The sequence below is a fragment of the Blennius ocellaris genome, assembly GCF_963422515.1.
Source record: "Blennius ocellaris genome assembly, chromosome: 17".
NCBI lineage: Eukaryota > Metazoa > Chordata > Actinopteri > Blenniiformes > Blenniidae > Blennius > Blennius ocellaris.
In genome coordinates, this window is record NC_137666.1 from 20,550,088 (window position 1) to 20,574,619 (window position 24,532).

The 24,532-nt window shown below is 45.7% G+C and overlaps 1 protein-coding gene across 5 annotated transcripts in view; it reads right to left on the minus strand.

Moving 5' to 3' along the window:
* Positions 1–24,532, minus strand: part of fgfr3 (fibroblast growth factor receptor 3) — a 77,680-nt gene that overhangs the window by 49,406 nt on the left and 3,742 nt on the right. For all 5 annotated transcript variants that reach the window (XM_080512525.1, XM_080512524.1, XM_080512523.1 and 2 more), the window contains exons 2-3: positions 21,958–22,179; positions 2,712–2,975 (exon numbers count right to left, since the gene is read on the minus strand). In XM_080512525.1, coding sequence (XP_080368651.1) covers positions 2,712–2,975; positions 21,958–22,108 — 415 coding nt within the window. In that variant the 5' untranslated portion in view covers positions 22,109–22,179. The remainder of the gene's footprint in view (positions 1–2,711; positions 2,976–21,957; positions 22,180–24,532) is intronic.

Sequence of the window (24,532 nt, forward strand, 5' to 3'; positions counted from 1 at the left end):
GTGTGTGTGTGTGTGTGTGTGTGTGTGTGTGTGTGTGTGTGTTAGCTGGAGAGGGAAGTGAGCTGAAAGGGTGCAAACACTCACTTCTTGCTGAACCATCTGCTTCCAATGATGAAATGTTTGCAGCTAATTGCTTTCTAATTGCTTGTCAATAACAGGCTCAGCTGGTGTCCGCTGGCTTTACGGGAAAATGCTGCCTGGCTTTTAAAGCTACCGCTCACTGGCTGGCTGTTGACCTCCCACACACACACACACGCACACACACACACACACTGGAGCTCTCCTTGCATCACACACACTTGTTTAAAATGTAACTCACCACCTCACATGGTAATGAATTTCACCTTTGACTGTGCATCAGCAGAGGGAATCTCCAGGTGTTCACTGGTGAACGTGTGTGTGTGTGTGTGTGTGTGTGTGTGTGTGTGTGTGTGTGTGTGTGTGTGTGTGTGTGTATGTGTGTGTGTGTGTGTGCGTGCGTGCGTGTGTCTTGGCAGTCCCGAGCAGCAGGAGAAAGTATCGGCGCTCCTCCCGGCTTGAGTTTCCACTGTTTTCTTATGAAGTGTTTGCAGAAGCTGCCATGTCAGGACGCCGCTACCGTACCTGCTGCTGCGTGTTTATCGATCAGAAACACCGAGTCTCAGTTTGTCCGTCAGAAAACCTGAGACGGCTTGGATTTCACGGAGCTCCGAAGAGAGCGACTCCTGTGCCCAGATAGTCACACGTCAACTGAGTTTTCCTCCCGTTTAAAGAGCAACAACAGCAGAAGGCATGAACTACATGTCTTCATGGTCTCACTTTTTCACACTATGGGGAAAAAAAGCTATTTATCCCTCTGGGGCCTGAAGCATTTTGTGCCGTTTTTCACTACAATGGATTTTTCCTTTATATCTCAGATATAAAATCCTTATTATAATCCTTATTAATCCTTAATGACACCAAAAAATGCCTTTTTTGGTGTCATTTTGTTCAGGACAACCTCATAAATGCATTTCTGAAGTATTTTCATCACTTTGGCATACTGTATTAAAACAGTGGATTTAAAAACACCATTAAATTACAAATTCGGGTGGTAAAAACATAGATTTATTGACTATAAAAGTCACAGACATGGTTAACGAATCATTTTGTTTACTTGTAAAGTAAGTCTAAACTACAATTAACTAAAATGTATCAAAACAGGACTGAAAAAACAGTTATATACAGATATTTACAGTGAAATAGAAGCACTGCCACAGGCGTTTTTGTAAAACCATTTATAAAAGGTCACACATATTTTTCCTCATATCTCCATATCTTTTATTTGGGCTATCAACGTCATTTAAAAACGAGCTTGTAGTTTTATATCTCCACTTTCGACACGGATTGAAACACTGGACCAGATGATGCTGTGCTGTGACGCTACTGCCTTTTCAAACGGTCATGTGACGAGGACTCACTGGTGAGTCCATAGGCCCAAGAGGGTTATGTATCTTTTTCTGCAAATATGAGTATTTTATATGGAATTGTTTAGTGTAAGTGATTTAAATAGTAACCTGTTCCTCTACAAATACATCTATGTTTCTCAGTGTACACACATATGAAGTTCTCCTCGGTTTTCTCACTGGTGAGGTATTTTTGCACTTGTTTGCACACTTTAAGAGAAAGTTATTGAATATTTCTATTGCAGTAATTTGGTGCTGCTTCTTAGTTTGAGAACACAGAAAGGGAAAACGTGCAAACTGCACTTATTAAAAGTTCTAAAAAGTGCAACGAAGCAGGATTGCATCTTTGGCTTGATATAAAAAAAAAGCATTGAAACAATTTTTATATGAATGGTTTGGCTGGATTATGTTGTGCATGGTGTTGTGTCATCCTGATGGATACGTTGAGGTTGAACAAACGTCAAGCTACGACCCTGTTTATACGACCGCTCGAGTGAAAATGCATCGTTTTGAGATTTCGTTTCACAAAATGTTTCAAGACGATGTCCATTTCCATTCAAAGAGCAGAAGTCGGTTTTACGCCAGTAGTTAGTGCTGTTGTTTGTTTTTTGTAATGAAACCACACACACACACACACACACACACACACACACACACACACACACACACACACACACACACACACACACACACACACACACACGCAGCAGAGATCGTCTCTAAACGTTAACAGGGAACATTGTTCTGATTGTCTCTACTGAGCATGTGCAGAACAACTAGATACTACCAACGTGGGTGATCAGGAGCAGGAGCAGAGTTTCTACATCAAAATGGAGTCTGAGGGTTTTCAAAAAGTTGTGTTTGTGCTCAGTTACAGCATTTCCAAAAAGTTCCACCTCGTGAGCCGTTTTCAGAAAGTCGTGTTTTCAGTGACTCTGAGCGCGGTGTCGTGAAAAACACAAAGGTTTCCTGTTTCCAATTGAAAACGTCTTGTGAACGAGGTTTCAGTCACCGATTACAAAGTGAAAAACATATTAAATTTTAATAATTTTAATATTTTATTTAAAGCTATCAAGTATTTGGAGTTACAAGGTTTGATTACCCTTCAAAGTAAAAAAAAAAAAGAGAACAAAGTCAGTGTCCATTATATCATCACCTCCATTCTATAACAGAAAAAAAACGTATTTTACCTGACTTAAAGTGTTGCTCCAGCTCCCTGGCCTTTTACCTTGTGATGACCCTAAACCCCGCCCCCGCCCCGCCCACCAGGCCCCGCCCCCTCCTCACCTGTCACTCTGATGGTGTGGTTGCTGAGCAGCGTGTTGCTGTGGGCGAGGCGGCAGGTGTACACTCCGGAGTCTTCGTACGACACGTTGATGATGCGCAACATCCTCTGGCCCAGCCGAGTGCGGTTGGTGTGCGCGAGCCCGGCGCCGTCTTTGTACCAGACGACCGATTCCGAGTTGTCTTCCAGGTCACATGACACCTCCAGGGTGTCGCCCACGCTCACCACCGATTCCTCCAGGAAGGACGTCTCGCTGGACATCGAGTCTACAACCACAAGAGAGGAAACGATGGTTCAATAAAAGGCTGCAAACGTCTTTACTTTTCTCTTCCTGATTCTGCATCCAGTCACACAGTGATTGACTTTATAAGCCCCGCCCCCAATACTGCAATACATATACAGCTCAACGGCCATGGTGCACATGAGCAGTAGCAGCGTTTACCAAAAGTTGACGAACCACAGCGAGGGATTCAGTGCGCTTTGACAAAGTTTAGTTTCCAGTGGCTCCCGGCACCGTTGCTGTGAAAACGGAACCCACAACGACGCAAACGTTTTGCATTTTCACTTGAAAACAAGGCCTCAAGCTGCAGCTACACCCTACGATCCAATTGTCACCACACCTCGTCTACTTTAACAAGTTTTTACCAGAAATACTTAAAAGTACACATTAAAACCACTCACACATTGTTTCTCTCATTATAGAACAGTTTGCATTCATTCCTTTTTTTTTTCTTCCACTTTCCAGTGTAATTAATCTCAGCCACACATTTTTCGGGGAAATAAAAAGGCGCGGCCCGAGAGGCAGCGGTGTGGAGGTGCGGCGGTGCGGCGCTAACCAACCAGCCGCCGGCTCACAAGCCTCTGGAAATCAACTCAAGCTCAACTTCGGATTTCTTAGCCGGAGGAAGACAGAAAAAAAAAAAACGATCCAGCGCTCTCCGTCAAACAGCAGCTCGCTTTCTCCGGCGCCAGCTCGGCGAGAGGCCGGAAAAGAAAAAAAATGAACATGTTTACTGAGGACGGAGGAACAAACAAACACTGTGTTTCCCCGTCGGAGCTCTTCAGACCTCAATGACACACCGTCGTCACGAAGGACACGGACCAGAAAGGAGACTCTGTTCAACTGGACGTCCCAATGCGCTCAGCGAAGTGCCTGAATGAGCCGACGTGCACGCACCCCCCCTTCTCGGGCGGGAGGGGGGGGGGGTTCCACAGCCTGATTTGTGACGGCAGGTACTCTCTCTATTGACCCGACGAAAGTCCGGCAGCGTGACTGAGGCTCGCTGATGAGTGGTGAACTCTCGTACTGGCAGCCAGCTCCCGTCAGGAAATTGAAGTTGAGAGGCAAGGTTGAAATCAGGAGAGGCCCAGACCAGACGCTCCTCACGGGGAATACGCAATCGGGCTTTAAATCATAGATGAGCTCGCCTTGGACGTGAGGCGGGCTGCTGGCGTGGACCGACGTGTCCTCACATGGCGGCCTGCCGGTTGCAAAACTCACCGACGACACGGCGTGATGAGAGCTCTCTGGAGGACAGAAGCCTAAAGCCGATAGCTTCCATCACGAGCCGCAGAAACTAAAATAAAACTACCAAGTTGGATTGTTATTCCCGATGACTGTCAAAATAAAAGTACCAAGTCCAGGAGAATAAGGACTGGGAGTCATGACACCACGGAGGAAACTTTGTTCTGATCGTCTCTACTGCGCATGTGCAGGACTACCAGTTACTACGACAGTGAAATGCGGGTGCAATGACATCGTTTCAGTCGTCCACCAGGAGGCGCGTCCCAAACGCTTCCAGAAAGTGACATTTTCCTCCGTTTATACGGTAACGGATTTGGAACAATCTGTAAAAAAATTGTGTTTTCAGTGACTCTGAGCACCACTGTCGTGTAAAAACACCCCAGAACTATGAACGTTTTGTGTTTTCACTTCCTAAAACTAATATTTTGACATGTTAGCGGGAGCTCTTCATTTGGACATGAGGAGACGTCCTCCGTGCTGCCTTTCCATCTCCTGGCGCTCTGCGCTGAGCAGCAGCAGCTCGCTACACGCGGCAACTTTAACTGAACAACACACTGATTTATCCCGTCGGTGTGAAGCAGCTCCTAAATAAAGCCAAAGCAGCGGATGAATTGTGAATTGTTGCCTCTGTCCCGTTACGTCCATTAAAAACACAGGACATGTTAAGTCAATAAAGTGCTTTAACGTGGCGGCGCAGCTCTCCGCGTGGGCCCCCCGGCTGACAGCCATATTTACAGCGGGTTTGCGTTGAAACAAAAAGGCCCATTGAGGAGCAGAGAAAGAGCGACGGCGGCGGTAAATCAAGACGCCGGCGTGAAGGGATCGCTACCTTTGTGTACGACTCGCAGAGAAACACGGACCGCAGAATATCTTCGGCTCTTAAATATGAGAAGACGGTGCTTTACGGGGGGGGATATAATAATAATAATAATAATCTCCGGAGGCTCGTAGCTCACTTTGGCTTTATGGAGCCGCAGCTAAACCTCGTCTGGCAGCGTGAATGAGAAGAAGCATTGAGGAGAGGAAATATCTTTGTACTGGACATTTAGTTCACTTTTAAAGAGGAATTTCACCTAAAAAAACAGGAGAAAGAATCATTTCTGATGTTTAACTTATCATGTGTAATCATGGAAAGTAGTTTTTTAAATGATATTCTTTATAAAAGAAATGTGTTAAAATGAACCTTTCTGATTCTTTACCACTGCTGTTTAAACATTCTGAATTTGAAGATAATATTCAGGTTATTGTTTCAGGTGTGCAACCAGTGTTTTCTATTGAAGAAATACGTGATGGTTTATAAAACTGTAAAATCTTTATATCTGATTAATTATCCAAAGATTTCTAATCACACATGAAGCTTCTTTCAAATGCTGAAATTGATAAACTCACTTTTAGTATTTTTCCGACAGTATTTTTCTCATCATGTTTGTTTTACAAGCACAAATTGTGAGATGCTATTTCTTTTTAAACACATCTGCACTTGTCTTGAAAAATAAAGGAAATGAGATATTTACACTAACAATCAAGGATTTTGAATCATTTGACAGGTTTTTTTATAACGGGATCTTTAGTCATATCAAGACTTTATCTTATGTGTCTATATCGTTTGTATTTACAAGTCGTTTCTCTCGGTTGCGCCGCCGCGTGTGAAACAAAAAACTAAAAAAATTGAATAAATGAAGGCGCTGCTCTGATTTTCTGATGGCGTCCAGTCTGATGTCATCATCAAGACATTCCTGCCGGGTTCTCGTCCTGTGCAGTGTGTGTGTGTGTGTGTGTGTGTGTGTGTGTGTGTGTGTGTGTGTGTGTGTGTGTGTGTGTCTGTGTGTGTGTGTGTGTGTGTGTTGTGGCACTCTTGCGGGAACTCCAGGCCAGCTGGAAGCAATGTGTGATATGTGCTTTTTGCGTGCGTGTGTGTGTAAGTGTATGTGTGTATGTGTGTATGTGTGTGTGTGTGTGTGTGTGTGTGTGTGTGTGTGTGTGTGTGTGGCTGGACAGTCACTCCATAAATCAAGAGGCCCCTGCCCTCACGGCCCTTCTTACCCTCTCGGCTCGATATCATAACAAATAGCCCTTGAGAATAATCTGAAGTCTGCTTTGAGACGCTGCGGAGCGCCGTCCATCGGAGCGCCGTCCGTCGGAGCGCCGTCCGTCGGAGCGCCACTCGCAGCCTCCATCTTTTCTCTGTGCCTGAAGAGGTTTATTTATCCTCTACAAACTTCTCCAGGGGCCAGCGGGCAGGCTGCGGCCCCGGGGATGAAAAGGCCTCTTTATGTAGGGGAGCCTGTCCACGCCTGCTACACACACACACACACACACACACACACACACACACACACACACACACACACACACACACACACACACACACACACACACACACACACACACACACACACAGGCTGCTGTCCTATCAGGAGGGACTGCGTTCAGCTCAGTTAGCTCACTTTTACCTCATTTACTCGACTTATTTTAGGTTTATCGCGTCGGGAGCGACGATGAGACGCGGCCGTAACGCTTTACGACACGTCAGGGACCGTGTGGTTTGTTCTATTAACACCCAGCCTGGTGTTTTTCTGCTGTAAAACTTCTTGAAATGGCAGAAACTGGGTGATATTTCAGGGTTCAGACAATGATCCTTTGTGTTTGTGAAATTTAGGGCTGGTGGTGGAAAAAAATTGGACTTCTGGTTTAGCTTTTGAGCTAAATGAGAAGTGGTTTTGAACACAGAGTTCTGCATCAAAGGTGGGATTGTTTTTCCTGCAGGGAAGACTGATTTCCAGACAGAGAAAACATTAAACTGTATCATCGCACACAAAGACGCGTATCAAGGAAGATGCTCTACAGGACAATGAGAAACATTTGTCAGGAGCTCTAATTACTCAATGCTCGACAAACATGAAGCCGCTGTTTCTCACTGCGCTGTTAGCTGGTAGCTATTTCACTGAACTCCTGTTAACGGGTGACGGAGAACTTCATTGACACTCAATGCAACGTCAAAGACATCCCAACGTCAGGGACATTAGCATTAACAGCCACGGCACAAAAACGTTAACTGAGTTCTGTCCAGATTATAGAGCATCTTCCTCCACTATCATCCAGATTACAGAGCATTGTCCTTCATTCATTGATGGAACTTCATTTGAGCCTAACAAATGATTTGATCATTAGAATATAAAAAAGAGATTAAAAGCAGATTTCTCTCATGACTCAAATGTAAATGTGCTATGGATTAGAATATCCACACGTTGTTGTGTCATGTGTCGTCTTCATGTCTCCTTTGTTTTTTCTCTCCAGAGATCACTGAAGGTGAGGAAGGTCACAGATCGGGGTTTTATGCATCACATGCTTTATCAATCATCTTTGGCAGACGTGAATCGTCAGCAGTTATGGATTAATTCCCTTTTCAGTTTTAGTGACTGCACTGAAGTGCCAGACGAAATCCTCTTATCTTATCTTCAAAAATGATCATCTTTCAGAAGACAAACATGACTTCTGAGGGTGTTTTTCTCTCGGGTGTTTGGACTTTAACAGGAAACCTGCAGCAGCGCCTTCTGATGTCCGCCACCTCATTTTCAGCTTTGCTCTCGACGTCGCCAACGCTTTTCTCACCGACGTGGCTTTTAAGGTTTTAAACGCGCCACTTTTTAGAGAGGTGAAAATGGAAAAACTGACTTCAGATTATTGTCAAAGTGGGATGTTTCCGTGTCAGGCTGGATCTCTGGATGTTGCTCAAAAACATAAATGAATTTTCTGCTCCGGAGGAGACAAACAGGCAGCTTGATCTCTGCTGTGCTGGAAAACTGAAAGAGTGAGTCCTTTGTCAATTAGGTGTCCGTTAAACTTCCTGCTGGTCCTCCCGGTTGATTTATGAAGCGCCGCGTCGGGCTGCTGCTTTGCATAACGCAGCGTCCGCAGGCTCAAACAAGCCGGAGGATCGTAAAGAGGTACAGATTACAGGACTGGTAGTCTGCTGCAGTACATACCTTTTTTAAACCATATCTGGCATTTACACTGAATTTCAAAGTGATGGATTCCAGATGGACCAGATCTTTATCAAGCCCCCCCCCCCCCCCCCCCCCCCCCCTCGTTTTTTTTTTTTAAACCTCCTCCACCTTCTCTGTGTTTCCAGCCTGAGCAGAGCGGCTGCTCCCCAACCAGAGGCCAACAGCCCAACGACTAATGGCCTCTTTTATTGCAGGTAATTAGCTGTTTCGGCAGGAGAAGGAGAAACCTTCCACCGTTTGGGGATTTCCCAGTCAATTATCGTGCAGGTATGACAGATGCTTTGTTTGTCTCCTCGTTAACTTGGATCTATCTTTATGATTTCAACCGGTAATTACAATAATGATGCACTGCAGAAACGGTATATCGACAAAATAATTAATTTTTACGCCGAGATAAGGGATCAAACCGTGCAACAGGAAGACGACTTTGGAAAGTTTTGTTTTCAGAGACTCGTGGAGACAGACCCAAAGCAAAACGGAACTTTTTCCTTTCCACTTGAAGACGTGGTGGTGTAAACAGGGCTGCGCTCCGTCTCCCTTCCGTTGACGTTGCAACGCTTCTCGGCATTTAAGTCACTGGTGAAAAAAAGAGATTTGATGTGACGATATATGACTGCGTCCCAAAAGGACACTGCAGAGACAGACGGCCGGGTTCAGACGTGACGTCGTCCGCGGACGCCCGTCTGCTCGCCGAGTTGCGCCAACAGATTCTATACTTCTGGTTTCCTCTGCTGGAATGAAATATTAAAAAAAAAAAAATTAAAAATCTGCACCGGCTGCCAACCGCTTGGCAAACCCAACACCCATCAGACAGGCCAGCATCACATGACCTTCAAACAGAAATTGTGGAGAACTCCCCTCCACCCACCATCAACAACAACCTCCACCACCGTTACCTCCTCCTCCCTCCATGCCCCCCCCCCCACCCTCCACCCACCACCGTTACCTCCTCCCCCCTCCATAAAGAGCACATTTCTCTTCCCCCATTTCACAGCTTTGCCAATAGTAAATCCTGCTCGTCCTGGAAAAGCTCCCTCTTCTTTTTACCCCCTTCTTATTTTCTTTTTTATTTCTTCTTCTCCCCTTTTTCTTCTGCACTGTGCAGTGAAAACCTCCTAATCTCTGTTTAATATGGTTTGGCCGGATGTAAATACCTTTGGACAATGGCCTTAATCTGGGCCAGCCTGACAACCTCACACCGCTGAGGAGCAGCCTGCCAGGAGGGGACGGAGAGAAAGGAGGGATGGCTCAGTGGAGATCAAGGAGGTATAAAACAGGAGGGGTGGGGGGGTTGGGGGGGGTGGGGGTGTCCCCCAGCTTGTTGCCTCTATTCTCCTCACTGAGTTGTGCTTTATCAAAAGAGCCTCCAAAATCAAGTTAAAGATAGACGTTGCCTCTAAACATCCCGCCCCAGCCTGTGCCAGCCACTGACCCCCCCCCCACACCAGTGCCGGACCCCCGCCCCCTCCACCCCCTCCATCCCCCCCTCTCCACTCACCCTCTCCACCTGGCTAACGAGCATCGGAAGCTGCTGTACACACTGAGCATCTTGGCACCGTCCAATCGTCTGAGCTTCTTTCATGCCCTCATCATCAGCCCCCCACCCCCTCCACCCACCTCCACCCTGCAGCCTCCGAACGAAGCCGGGGGCTTCTGGTCTGTGGTAATTGTCATTCCAAAGACGAACTGGCCTAGTTTCAATTCAACAGACAAGTGTAAGAAGCTCGGCCCCACAAAAGCCAGGATGTCTGCAGTGTGTGTGCGTGTGTGTGCGTGTGTGTGTGTGTGTGTGTGTGTGTGTGTGTGTGTGTGTGTGTGTGTGTGTGTGTGTGTGGTGCTCTGATACAACATAATCACCCTCCCTGAAACAAAACAACACCAAGGAACCAATCTGATTACAAGGTGTCTTTCAACGAGAAGGTCTGACTCGGAGCAGAGCTGGACAGGAAGCCAGCAGAGGTGAAATCACAACTTACAACTTCACACAGACTGTGGAGGGAAAGCGCTCCTTGGTCAGCACTCCTGGCTCCACCGAGGTTTGCTGAATCAGGAAAACGATCGAGAGAGAGAGAAGAAAAGAGGGAAAACTGGGGCACAAGTGGAAAAAATGAAAGGTTTTGTCTGAGGTGAAAAATTTGTCACGAAATGTTCTCTCTTTCTCAAAATTGTCTTGATTTGGCATTTTTTTCCAGCAAATGTTGAAAACGCAGAACGGAATATTGTCAAGGAAAGAAAAGGATGAGATGCTGTTGATAAAATGAAAACAAGGTTGACTTCACTAACAGAGAAAAACTAAAGAAGTTTGCAATGTTGCACAATTTAGGTGCAATCTCGATTTGGGCCGAATTAATAAAACTCAATCAAATAAGACATTCATAATTCATCATAATGTGCAATTTACTTTAGATGAAGATGGATCGCTCCAAATGCCACAAGAAATAATCACATATCAGATTATCCACTTTTTGCTTTAAATTTAAACTTTAAACCTTTTGTTGTGGTGCAGAGTATACATGAATGAAAATGTCCTTGTTTTGCAAAAACCAAACAATTACTATCGAAAATGTCTCCAATCTCCACATGAAGCCAATTTTTATGAAACTTCTGGTGCAAAACACTTCTTTTTAAATTCACAGTTAAACATCTGGCGCTGGGTTCAATTCGGGGAGGACGCACAAAGTTTAAACCCAAATGATGTGGACTGATAAGAAAGAACAAAGAGTTTCCAGAAAGTTCACAGTGAAGTACGAAGGCGTCGCACCGACAACCGCACAGAGGCGAGGAACAGCTGATGGAAACCGTCTCCCGACACTGACGCAGCACCAGGAGACGCCTGATTGAAACGTTAAACTCCGACCTCTCCCGACCCCGGCCAGGACCCCGAACTGACCTCCCTGCATGGCGAGTGATCCCCCCCCCCCCCCCCCCCCCCACACACACACACACACACACACACACACACTGCATTTGAGGGTCTCCTGCAGAGAGAACCTCCCCCTCCCTAATGCCTTGCTGATAGCGACGTGTGTGTGTGAGCTGACAGAGACGTTAGTGTCACGGAGTGTGATCAACGCAACGGCGCACGTGTGTTTGGAACACACACTCCTACAGCCACCCGTCCACATCACTCACACGCACACGCACGCACACACACACACACACACACACACACACACCCAGCAGGAAGATAAAAGTTGTGGCGCTTCGTAAAATACCACAAAAAGACTCCTGCAGTTTTCACGTTTACCCTCTGCTACATTGACACATGATCAAGAGATTAAAGATTAAAATAAAATAAAAAGAGACCAAAACAAACGATATCGAGCTCATCGAAAATGAAGAACAGTCAGATTATTGAGATTATGAGAGCGCCGTCCACATCCACTGCTTCCAGTAGCAAACATCTTCTGCATCACGCTCACAATAAGCTCGTAGCGGAGGTGTAGCTGGAGGCCACGTGTTTCCACTCTCAGGTCGGGATCAGCGGGACGTGAAAGCGTTTACTACTCCGTTTACGATGCTGTTTATTAGTGCGGTGGGACCGCTCGGTTCTGTCTCCGCCCCTTTCAGCCTGAAACCTGCTGCTGGTCTGGGCCGCCATGTGCTTCTGATCAGACCGACAAACGGGTCGGACTCTTCGGGTCGCCCCGCTCTCCTCCGAGAGGAACCCCGCGGGTTCACGGTGGAACTCCTCAATGAGAGACTGTTAAAGAGCGTTTGCTCGTGAGAGCCGGGCCGGAGCAGGAAAGCTGTTTAATCCCATCATTCCTCCCTCCCGCCTCACTCCAGGAGCGGCCTCCACTCCGTGAAAATGGCCCGAAAGAGGAGGGACAAAGAACAACTGTTACTACAGTTGTCCCCAGACATCTGTAGGAACAGTCTCAACATTGCAACACGCCTCTATTATCACAGTCTACACAAACCAAGTGAAATTAATTTGAATAAGCCGAAAACAAAATCCCCAAACTCGCAATTTCTCCTTTACATTTCACAGTAAATGTCATCTTAGCATTGCTAACCACTTAGCTTTGCCCTGCAGGTACTCGGGCAGGCCCACGTCGCTATGGTTTCCTCTATAGTAACCACAGTGACGAAGTTGTTGCGTTCAGACTGCGACAACTGAGACGACGCAGATAAACCGGCGCACGGCGGACGAGCGATGACGGGAAAAGGTGTCACATGAGGAAAAAATGCAGTCAATTACCAGAAGCACCGCACTCAGAAATAACATTTTATGGGGTTTTAAAAAAAAAAAAGGAAGAAGAAAAATTCTGACACAAGTTATATTAAAAACCCCAAAGTGGAGTCAGCGCTACTGCCACTGCCCCACCGTCAGCCAGAACAACACCACGTCTCACCGTCTCCTTCTTCCATTACGCCCCGCAGACGGCACAAAGCTTTATTATTTTAGCTCTCTTAGCAAAATGACATGCGGAGCGAGCGTGTGTGTGTGTGTGTGTGTGTGTGTGTGGGGGGGGGGGGGGGGGGGGGCACACACACAATATTAGATGTGTCAGCTGCCCTGAATGTGGGTGAGCTTTAAACAGAAACGCATGTAGGAGCCTGAGGAGAGACTCCAGATAGTTCTGAGACACGGGCAGATGGAGGGATGAACGAGCTGAAGAAAGAAAGAGAGAGAGAGAGAGAGACAGAGAAAGAAAGAAAGAAAGAAAGAAAGAAAGAAAGAAAGAAAGAAAGAAAGAAAGAAAGAAAGAAAGAAGGAAAGAAAGACTCCATTACGGAAGATGTCCTTAAAAGTTCATGGCCTTGTGACCTTGTAATGTAGGAGAACAAGTTGACACACACACACACACACGCACACGCACGCACACGCACACGCACACACACACACACACACACACACACACACACACACACACACACACACACACACACACGGTATTGAACAGCGTCTGCTGGCTCTCGGTTTCCATTCACAGAAATGTAAATGGAGCGCAGCCGAGCCAGACGGCTCTGCTTCTGGTTAGTGGTCAGTGAGACGGAAGGAGAGAGAGAGAGCGATGGAGGGAGGAAGAGAACAGGAGGAAGATGTGGTTTGAAAAATGGATCATCTCGAGGAAAGGCAGAAAAACCGTATCAACGGTAAAATGATTATGAAAGCATATTGGGATTAAGCTGTTTTCATTAATTTTGCCTCGTTAGTGGAGGACGGCTTCCCCAGCATGTGCAACACCTTTCTTTCATTCATTCATCAATTTTACTGCTATTTTTACGGCCCCATTTACGAAACGTTTTCCAGTGAAAATACAAAACTTTCGTTGTGACGACGGAGCCCAGAGCCCCTGAAAACACAACTTTTTGAAAGGTCGAACTTTTTAAAAACACCCCTTTGCCATGTTAACGGTAAAAAGCACAACTTTCTGAAAACACGAAGCAGCTGATTCACATAAAGCTGGCAAAGTGAACTAACAAACAAAAGAGAACGAGGACGCAACTATGTGGCTCAAGAGCCATTTGGGGTCCAGAGGGGGAGTCAGAGGCTTGAGTGATGGAAGGGACCAATCGTGTGTGTGTGTGTGTGTGTGTGTGTGTGTGTGTGTGTGTGTGTGTGTGTGTGTGTGTGTGTGTGTGTGTGTGTGTGTGTGTACTGGACTCAGTACAGCTCAGTGCACAACCTGCCATCTGTTTGCTTCAAGCCAACACCATTGAAAGTGTATTTTGTTGCTGGCAGAGGCGAAGACACGCACACACACGCGCACACACACATGTACACAGACGCACATACACGTACACACACGTACACACACACGAACAGTCCCTCGCAAACTAACACGTTTAAACATGCGCCACGTATATTGGCTACATTTTGCAACATCACCATCCATCATAACAATTCTGTAAATAGTCAAACCAATAAATCCACAAGTCAGCGCGACTGCAGGGAAGAAAGGAACAAATAAGAGGGAAGACAGCTGAAAGAAGACATGTTACTTTCTATAAAGTACGAAAACCGCTCTCTTCACAGCACCGCCAGATTGAGCTGTTGCTGCAGCTGAGTAATCCCCGCCCGCGTACGAAAGCCGTCTTCCTGATACGACACAACGGGCCTTTTTGTTCTCCTCCATGTCTGCCTTATCTGTTAAGTATCTCAACAATTTCCTTAAGGGGAGCTTTGTAATTAAAAACCTGCTGTATGTCAACACCACCGTCAGCTGGCGGGATAAAGAAGCGCTCTGGACCGCAGCCAGAGGTAGAGCAGAGGACTTGTACAGGTGTGTATGCACACACACACACACGCACACACACACACACACACACACTTGGACAGGCGTGTGTATGTGTGTTTGTGTACGGTTATTTATAGCTGCTTGCCGATACCGAGAAACGATACATATACGTATTAAATGCCAATAAGCCAAATTCATACTTCATTTGCAAACGACAAGCGAAGGCATAGACTCTTTTACGACACTGAAATGTTCTGGAACAATGCGGATCAGCGTTGGAAGCTCTGTGAGTGATCCAAGCACGTTTACTGAAGTTACAGGTAAAACCAGGATTGTGTTAAGAGCTCAAATTCCTATCAACATGCAGATATCGGAGCCTTACCTGGCGCATGAGCACCGACTCATCAAACCTACGTAACCTGATGCTTTATTAAGATATAAGGAGCAGAAATAGCTCTGCCACCCCCTGACAGCCCTGGTTCCTCATGTGAAGTCCTGTGGAAACCTAATTGCCCGTCTCTGGCTTTGAAAATGATTAGAAAATCTGTCAAAGAAAGGAAGAATGAGAGAGAATATCGGGGAGGATTTCAGACTTGAAATGTGTTCATCTGGGTGTCGTGTGATGTAACGAGTGTGTGTATGCGCTGCGAAATGAAGTGAAATTGAAAATAATAAAAAAAAACGCCCACTGAGGAAAAGGTGGCGGGAGTCGGACGTGAGCAGAACACACAGACAGGTCCGTGCTTTCATCCATAATTCATTGGGCGGCATGCTGAGAGGGTTTCAAAGGGCATTAATGAGGTGCATTAATGCACACATGGCCGCGGCCTGCAGACGAGGCCTGAACGAAGGCTGCCGGCTGGCACTGACCTTCTGATCTACAGCTGTCTGATCATTCTGCTGCACAGCCAGGTGAACGCTTCTGACAAGATTTCAATGAAGATAAAGGGATGTGTTGTGGTTCGCAGGCGGCTTCGCCGGCGCAGGGAGCACCGGTTCAAGTTTGGACTTGGGGGTCTCAGAGTATATCCACACAACAACAACAAAAAAACCCATCTTTTTTTCTCCCCAGCCTTGAAATATTTTCACTTGAAACACTGTGGTACAAACGGAGTGCCAATGTAAACTTATTAGGGTACATCCACATGACATAAAAAACAAACTTTTTTCTCCCCAGCCTTCTCCATAAAAACCTTCGTCCACACGTCACTATGAACGCGTCAATATGAACACGTCACTATGAACACGTCACTATGAACACGTCACTATGAACACGTCACTATAAACACGTCCCTATGAACACGTCACTATGAACACGTCACTATGAACACGTCACCATGAACACGTCACCATGAACACGTCACTATGAACACGTCACTATGAACACGTCCCTATGAACACGTCACTATAAACACGTCACTATGAACACGTCACCATGAACACGTCACCATGAACACGTCCCTATGAACACGTCACTATGAACACGTCACTATGAACACGTCACTATGAACACGTCAATATGAACACGTCACTATGAACACGTCACTATGAACACGTCACTATAAACACGTCAATATGAACACGTCACTATGAACACGTCACGATGAACACGTCACGATGAACACGTCACTATGAACTCGTTACTATGAATTCAGCTCAACACGAGGCTTCAGGACATGTAGTACACATGTCAGGCCTTTAGAGGCGCTGTGACTCACCAAACATACCAAAAACACAGAAGAAGACGGAGCACATAGAAAATTAGAAGTAGAGTCCTGCTCATAAACCTGTATATAACTCTAGTTCTATAGGTCTATGGCCCTGCTCCTCCTGCTGCTAGCGTCAGTAGCTTCTGCAGCTCCACCGGAGCTTGTAGTCCCTGATTGTTGTGCTTATTTGATGACATCACGGACCGCCATTGGGGGGGGGGGGGGGTGATGACATCTTTTTTCTACAGATGATCGTCTTTGCGGTTCTCACCCCGGGCGGTTGGACGGAACGAGCCGGGGTTTTAGACAGACCAGAAACATCTGGTTTAGGTGTACCAGGTTCCTGGTGCGGACGGACCCTCAGTTTGCACTGAAGGTTAATCAATGACTTGAATCAATGACCATTGTGGGAGTTTTCACAGACTCCCCCTGACACCGTGGCTGTGAGGCTAGTTTGATAGCGACCAGGGAGCTTTCATGGCAGCATCACAAGGACTCAGCTCAGCTCTCAGCGTTGTGTTGCTTATCTTAAGAAATGTATTATTCTTTTTTTAATCTTTTTTCTTTGTTATTATTACAACTTGACGGTGGTTTTGGCCCAACTGGAGTAACTTGCGGGCCGGTTTTGGCCCAAGAACTTTATGTGTGACACTACTGGTCTCGAAGATGAAGAAATAGATTGAAAACTAATCAACCTGTCTCGGTTGTTGTTTTTTTTTACATTTTATTTTTACGGATATTTCCATCATTCCATCTTCTAACCCTATTTTACCCCGTTTAATGTCCCAGCCCTGCCCAAAAAAGAAACATTAAACCATTAAAAGACAGAAATTCCCATCAAAGTATATATACACATTAGAAGGAAAGCCATCCACCAATGAACTCTGCTTCATCATCCTCTCGTCTCTGGAATAATCCAGACTATTTTCACTTCAGACTGCATCTGATATAAAAAAACAAACAAAAAACCCTTGAATAAGATTTGGCACTTCTGCTTAATCACTGTAAAAACAGAGTCTGGACAACTAAACTATGGAAACAGTTTAAAATAAAATCCTCTCTGGTTCAAACATTAAGAGAGGAAATTTGGTTTCAAAAGCCCGATCACCTACTCACGATTCTTTCAAAACAATTGTGATTTTTCACACTTCGACATGACACAGATTAACAAAATGTGTTGAAGCAGATGTTCTGACGACCTGAAGGTTTCACATGAGGTTTTTTAACGGCTTGTGTTGTTTAGCATCTCAAGGTTAACAACCAAAAATCAATAAAGGCGCAATGTCTTGTTGTAAATCCTGTAGAGATGGCTCGCCGAAGCCCAGGAGTCCCCCACTCTATAATCCCTCGTAAAAACGCTGCTCTAAGCTGTGTTTAATGTCTAATTCCCATCCAGAAAACTGCCTCAAGTGTCTGCTGGATTAAGTGCTTGATGGACTGAGGATAGAACGGCCATTGTTCAACGAGTCGTCGCCGCGCTGCAGAGCTTGTTTGGCCCGTCCGCTTCCCCCGCTTGCCAAAAGATTTCCCGATAATGTTGCCAGGGAAATGAACATTTCGCAGAGAGACTCGTCGTGCAGAAAGAGAGGAGTTCAAATTCATGCCTAAGTTGCGAGAGCCATGTTAAGCCCACACATGGAGCGGCGCTCATTTCCATAATTGGATGATTAAAGGGTGGCGATGTAGAGAGCTCTGCAGTAAATAACACCGCCATGATACTCCAGGAAAATCAGCCTATAAATGCTCAGTAAGGAGGCAGAAGTGTCTCTTAAGGGCTCAAAGAACACATGCAGCCTCTTTTCAGAAAACGTCCATCAGCAGTTACAACCACCGGAGCTGTTAATCACCTGAAATAGATGCTTACGATGAGGAGGCTCCTTTAACTCGTCTGGATGAGAGGAATTAGGTGAAAACTTTCCGGAAAAAGACCAGAGAATCAAAGAGAAACAGGCCGTGAAGGGAAGTGCCTGGTTTCATGAAGTGGGAACGTCTGCCTGTCCATTTGTGGAAGTTAGGAATATTACAAAGACACAATCGACCATTGTTTTTACTCCAGCTATGTTGTCTTCGTCTCGTTGACCTTGACACACGACAGACTTCTTGCTGATCGCAGGACAGACGTTATGTTATTTTAGGTTTCCTTCAAGCAGGTGGAGAACAACCTGCTGGGGGTACACAGATATTCATCTGAACAACATCTGTTGTATTAAAGGAGAATTGCTCCTTCAGTAAATAGGAGATTAATGAACTTGTAACTGTAAATTAAAGCTAACGGGACACGGAGAGCTCTGCAGCTCGACAACTGGTTTCAAGCTCAGAGACTTCAGAGATTAGAATTGCATTACTAATCGAGTCGAGGTAATCTGTTACAATCTCAGTAATTAGAGCAGATTTACCCGGTACGCGTCGGAGTGTCACATTGAATCTCAAGTTCCACTGTGTGTGTGTGTGTGTGTGTGGTGTGCAGACTTCCAGAGGCCAGCAGGAGGCTGCACGGTGCAGTAGTGGTTTAATAAGGTTTGATCTTTTCTGTGTGCAGTTTGCATGTTCTCCTTGTGCATGTGTGACGACGAGGAGGAGTTTGAAAAGAAAGAACAGCGTGGTGTGGAAGAGAAAACGTCGTCCCCCGTTTACACAACACTTCGAGTGGAAACGCATCAGTTTTGCATTTTGCATTTTTCATTTAAGAAAAGTTCCCTAAAAAAAAAAAAGTACTTTTATTAATTTGCTGCAGCCGTGGTGCACAGAGACAGGCCCCAAGTGTTTCTAGTTGGTTTTTGTGTAAACAAACATTCAAAACGTTTTGTGTTTTTTGCATGAAAACTTTTCCGTGTAAACGGACCCTTCAATTTATCGAGGGAAAATTAGAGGACGACACACAGACGAGTGACTCTGTGTGTGTGTGTGTGTGTGTGTGTGTGTGTGTTTATGTGTGCGTGTTGAGCCTGACAGTAAATCTGCAAATGCTGCAGTTTTAACGAATCTCTTAACGAGCCCTGCTGACATTTACAGTCCTTGCTTGAGGGGGAGACAGGGTGTGTGACGGGGGTGAGGGGGGGTCACTGACCCCCTCATACACACACACACACACACACACACACACACACACACACACACACACACACACACACACACACACACACACACACACACACACACACACACACACACACACACTCATTTTTATCCTTGTTGCTTGGGATTTTGCATAAAAGGCAGCACTGTAATTTGATTTTTATAGGCTGTAAAATGAACACTGCAGTCTGGGTAAAAAAACAAACAAACAAGCATTTATTTGAATTATGTCACTGAATACGTGAAGTTTAACAAAGCAGATTTCCAGGCACATGGATCTGTTTTGATATGTTTGGTTAATAAAATGCTTTTCATTACTTTGCGTTTTCAGAGGCTGTGAACACGGCCAGTGTGTAAACGGACCCAAAACACAACAAAGGTTTCCCGTTTCACTTGAAATCCTTTTCGTGTAAACGCACCTAGAAGGTTGTGTTGTTTTCCCCCCGTGTGGAACTGAAGCTTCTTTTTTAAATCTCTTTTGCAGTAATGAAGAATGATCAAGAGAGGGGGGATAAACGGACGAGAAGAAGACAGCAGAGTATCATTCTTCCTATGATTCCCCCCTAGAAGTACTCTGTCATGTAATCGATTACTTTAAATCATCGTTGTGAGATTATGGCCAACTTTCAAGGGCATTTCCATCATTGGCACCTGATCATTACACACACACACACACACACACACACACACACACACACACACACACACACACACACACACACACACACACACACACACACACACACACACACACACACACACACACACACACACACACACACACACACACACACACACACACACACACACACAGAGAGGGTAAACTCTGCCATCTGCCAGTAAGCGACAGTCATTTTGCCCCGACTGCTCATCCATCTGTGGACGAGGGGAAGTCCACTGGAGGCGGACGGGGGAGACGGGGGAGACGGGGGAGACGGGGCGTGGGCCGGACCTGCTGCCGAGGCACAAACCACGGTGAAGGAGAGGGGGCGTGAAATAGTTCCACAACTCGTGAAACAAATCAACGACTTTAACCTAAAAAGAACATCCAAACTCCACACAGAAGCTCTGCAGCAGGGGAGTCAAACAGAAGGACCGTGGGCCACAAGAGGCTTCAAACCCACGAAACCACCAAGAGAACAAGAAAAACTTCTCAGAAAACATACATTTTTTGGAGTCGTTGACACGACACAACACTGGGACCTCAGCTGAGACATTGAAAGATTGGTGTTTTCACTTGTTAATGTCATATTCAGATTTTGATCAGCTTTACACTTCTTAATAAAAGTTTCTGTACAAATATAAATTAAAATTAAAACAAGCTCTGTAAGAGGCGTCACGTTACATCAACATCCTGCTTCCATTCCTAAAAACACAAGTATTTCCAATATTAAAAACTTCATATTGACACATTGTATCCCTTGTTACATGTAAAATTAAGAGAAATAAAAGACATTATTAGTCTCATCATTACTTTAAATAGAATTCATTGTGCTTTGTACAAAGTTCAGTGAAGTTATTTCTTGATTTAAATAAAAGATTAAGCTTGTGATACATATCTCAACCTGTGTCACTGCGGGTAAATAAAGTGTTATAACATTGTAATAAGATGCTATAATATGTTTGTAAAAAGTTCAAGATGGTTTAGAAATGTCACTTTTATCAATGAAGAAAATAATTTATTTTGGCCTTCAGTAAATTCAATAATGAATCCAGGCGGCTGTGAAAGGGTTAATGAAGCTGTAATTCCCTCCACGCACGCACGCACGCACGCACACACACACACACACACACACACACACACACACACACACACACACACACACACACACACACACACACACACACACACACACACACACACACACACACACACACACACACACGGTCTTTTTAAATAAGTCATAAAAAAGGGAGAGGCAGAAAAAACAACTCTCGACTAACGCCTCCGAAAAGAAACAGATTACTTTGCCGTGTTAGTTTTTTTTTAACGCAGTATGGAGAGATTAAAGCAAACAGAGTCGACGTTTACTTTGGATTGATCTCTGGGTTTTTCTCCGCCTCCAGAACAAAGAGGAAGAGCGGCGCGGCGCTCAGCGGACCGAGAGGAGGCCAATTAAATCCTCCTTGTAAAAAAAAAATAGAAATAAAATAAAGAGAGAAGGACCATAAACAATAAATGTGCCTTTTAAAATGCCCTCGTGTGAAGTGATGAACACAGAGCGAAGGGAGCGGATTGGGAGAGCAGATGGAAAATGAAACGTTGAACAGACGAGGGGAAGAGGAAGAAGAACTCCATTCAATTAAAAAGTGTTTTTCATGGCTGCTCTTCACTTCCACTGATGTTTTGTGTGTGAAGATGCTCATCGTGTCCCCAAAAAACCCTCGGATGCATCAAACCAGCGCATATTCTTCAATCTAGCAACGCACCGATATCGGTACCGATAACCACACCAGTATTGGGAATCGTTCCGATACTGAACGGAGTACTCGCACTCTCCCTGGTACAACTCGGGAGTATTAGGTGACGTCATGCGTTGAGTTCAAGAGAGACATTGTTCGCAAATAGAGTTTAAATTAGGCGCTATGGCATTTAATAAGTACTGCGATCAGTACTTGGTATTGGCAAGTAGTTAAAGGTTAGTTAGTTATTTAGTTACTTCTCGTACTCGTCCTTTAAAAAGTGTTTTTTTTTCTCCACTGTGTTGCCCAGCCGGAGCTGACGGCAGGTGGAGGGTTCCTACCTGAGGGCGGAGCGGCGGGGAGCCTGGCCGGCGTGACGCACAGCGGCAGGAGGAGCGAGAGCCACACCGAGCACCACAGGGCCGCCATTCCTCCGGACCGCGACGGGACTCGCAGCAGAGCAGCGGCGCCCGACTCCGACTCAGACAACATCCTGAGCGTGCATGGCGTCCTGCAGAACGGCGGCCACGACCGCGCCGCGGGAAACGTCCCAAAAGTCCCACCTGGAACACAAAAAGCAGGAGTCTGAGTGCTGCAGGGGGAGGAGGAGGAGGAGGAGGAGGAGGAGGAGGAGGAGGAGGAGGAGGAGGAAGCCTCAGAAAACTTGGGATGCTCGAGATACAAACTGAGCTAAATGTCTCTTCTCTTACTTGCACACAAACTTTCAGTGTTCACTGTCATTATGGCATTAATTACACACAATTAAGTGTACACACCTATTTTTATTGTCCTGCACAGCAGCTCTTACCTGAGACATAAATCAATCTGAATCAAGAAAAGTAGAAAATATGAACATTCACTCAACAAGAGAAACATGCTGCTGGTTCGTTTCATATGTGGAGAAAAATAATTTGTAAAAATGTGGGTGGCGCGTGTGTGTTTGTGCACGTGCTTCTATTTTATTTAAATTTTATATTTTATGCGATCCACTTTGTGTTGCAATTTTTTTGTATGTAAAGTGCTCTACAAATAAAGATTGATTAATTTGATTGTTAAAAAAAAGTCTTATGCTGAAAGGGCAAAAACTAAAAATATCTCAAACTGCAAAAAAAAAAAAATGATAAAAATTATTAAAACAGAAAAAAAAAAGTTGTAATAGCGCTAAACAACTAAAATATCTGAGAATGAAAAAAAAACAAACTCAAAATAGCTCAAGGTTTAGGACCTCTGGATTAGCTGAGCTGTATTTATAAAAAGGCTAAAACTGATCAAAAACAGAAAAAACTGATGAGCAAAACAACCAAAACTTTCTGAAAATGATTCAAAGAAAATATTCGCAACGTGGCCAAAAATGCTAAAACAGTCAAAACGGTCAAACATCGAAAAGCTGTAACCCCACTCCTCACCCCCCAACCCCCAAAACTTCTGCACTGCGGTTCCAGCTCACTAAAGACTGTATTAATCACATTTTAATCATGTTCATCATGTTACGTCGCTGCTGAAGGAGCCCTGCAGCTCGTTAATGTCGGAAGGCGTTCTTACGTGATGCACCTGAACGCATCACAAAGCGTTCAGCTACGAAGCGACGTTTTCCCGTCCCGACATCGAGACACTACAATGTCTTTACACCGTTATAAAGACACTTTGAAATCCTATCCTTCAAAAAATAACACACACACACGGGGCAGGAGAAAGGTCGTGTTGTCTTAACAGTGCTGTTTTTCTTCCCCCTCAGAGGATGACCTCTGACCTGCTCCCTGCTCGCCACAAACTGTGAGGCTGTTCTTGCACATTATCGGACTCCAACACAGAAAACTGCAGCCGACGAGCTGTCATGAGACACAAAGCGACCGACTCACTCACCCACAGACTCACATCGACAGACCCACAGACTCACACACTCACAGACTCACATCGACAGACCCACAGACTCACACACCCACAGACTCACATCGACAGACCCACAGACTCACACACTCACAGACTCACATCGACAGACCCACAGACTCACACTCACAGACTCACATCGACACTCACAGACTCACACCGACAGACTCACATACTCACACACCAACAGACTCACACCGACAGACTCTAACCGACAGTCACAGAGTCAGAGTCACACACCGACAGAGTCAGAGTCACAGACTCACACACCACCAGACTCACACACACACAGACTCACACACACACAGACTCACACACCGACAGACTCACACCCCGACAGACTCACACACCGACAGACTCACACACCCAGACTCACACACCGACAGACTCACACACCGACAGAGTCACACACCTACTGACTTACACACCGAAAGACTCACAGACTCACACACGGACAGACTCACAGACTCACACACCTACTGACTTACACACCGACAGACTCACAGACTCACACACCGACAGACTCAGAGACTCACACACTGACAGAGTCACAGTCACAGACTCACACACCACCAGACTCACACCGACAGACTCACACACCTACAGACTCACAGAGTCACAGACTCACACACCGACAGACTCACCGTCCTTCTCTAAACACTGCCAGCGCACCTTTCATGCCTCAGCACACAGCAGCTCTTTGCGCGGCTCTCAGGCGTCCTCGCCCTCTAACAACAGCGCCCGCCTACACGCCGCTGCGCTCTGTTTAGACAGCAGCACCGCGAGGCCTCCGCTCTCACGGCGCGGACGCAGGCCCGTCCAAATCAAACTGCTGTTTTCTCTGGCAGCCGCAGGAACATTTGGAGTGAAAGCCTGCTCCGAGCCGCAGCTGACGAGGCGTCACGCTCAGCCATCGTTCGGATCTGTTGGGACTCGACCGCCCGCAGCCTCCACGCAGCAAAGCGGGGAACAATCGAATCTGTGTCAGGTACTTCAGACGATCCCGTTGTGCAAAGTGGTTTTGAGGAG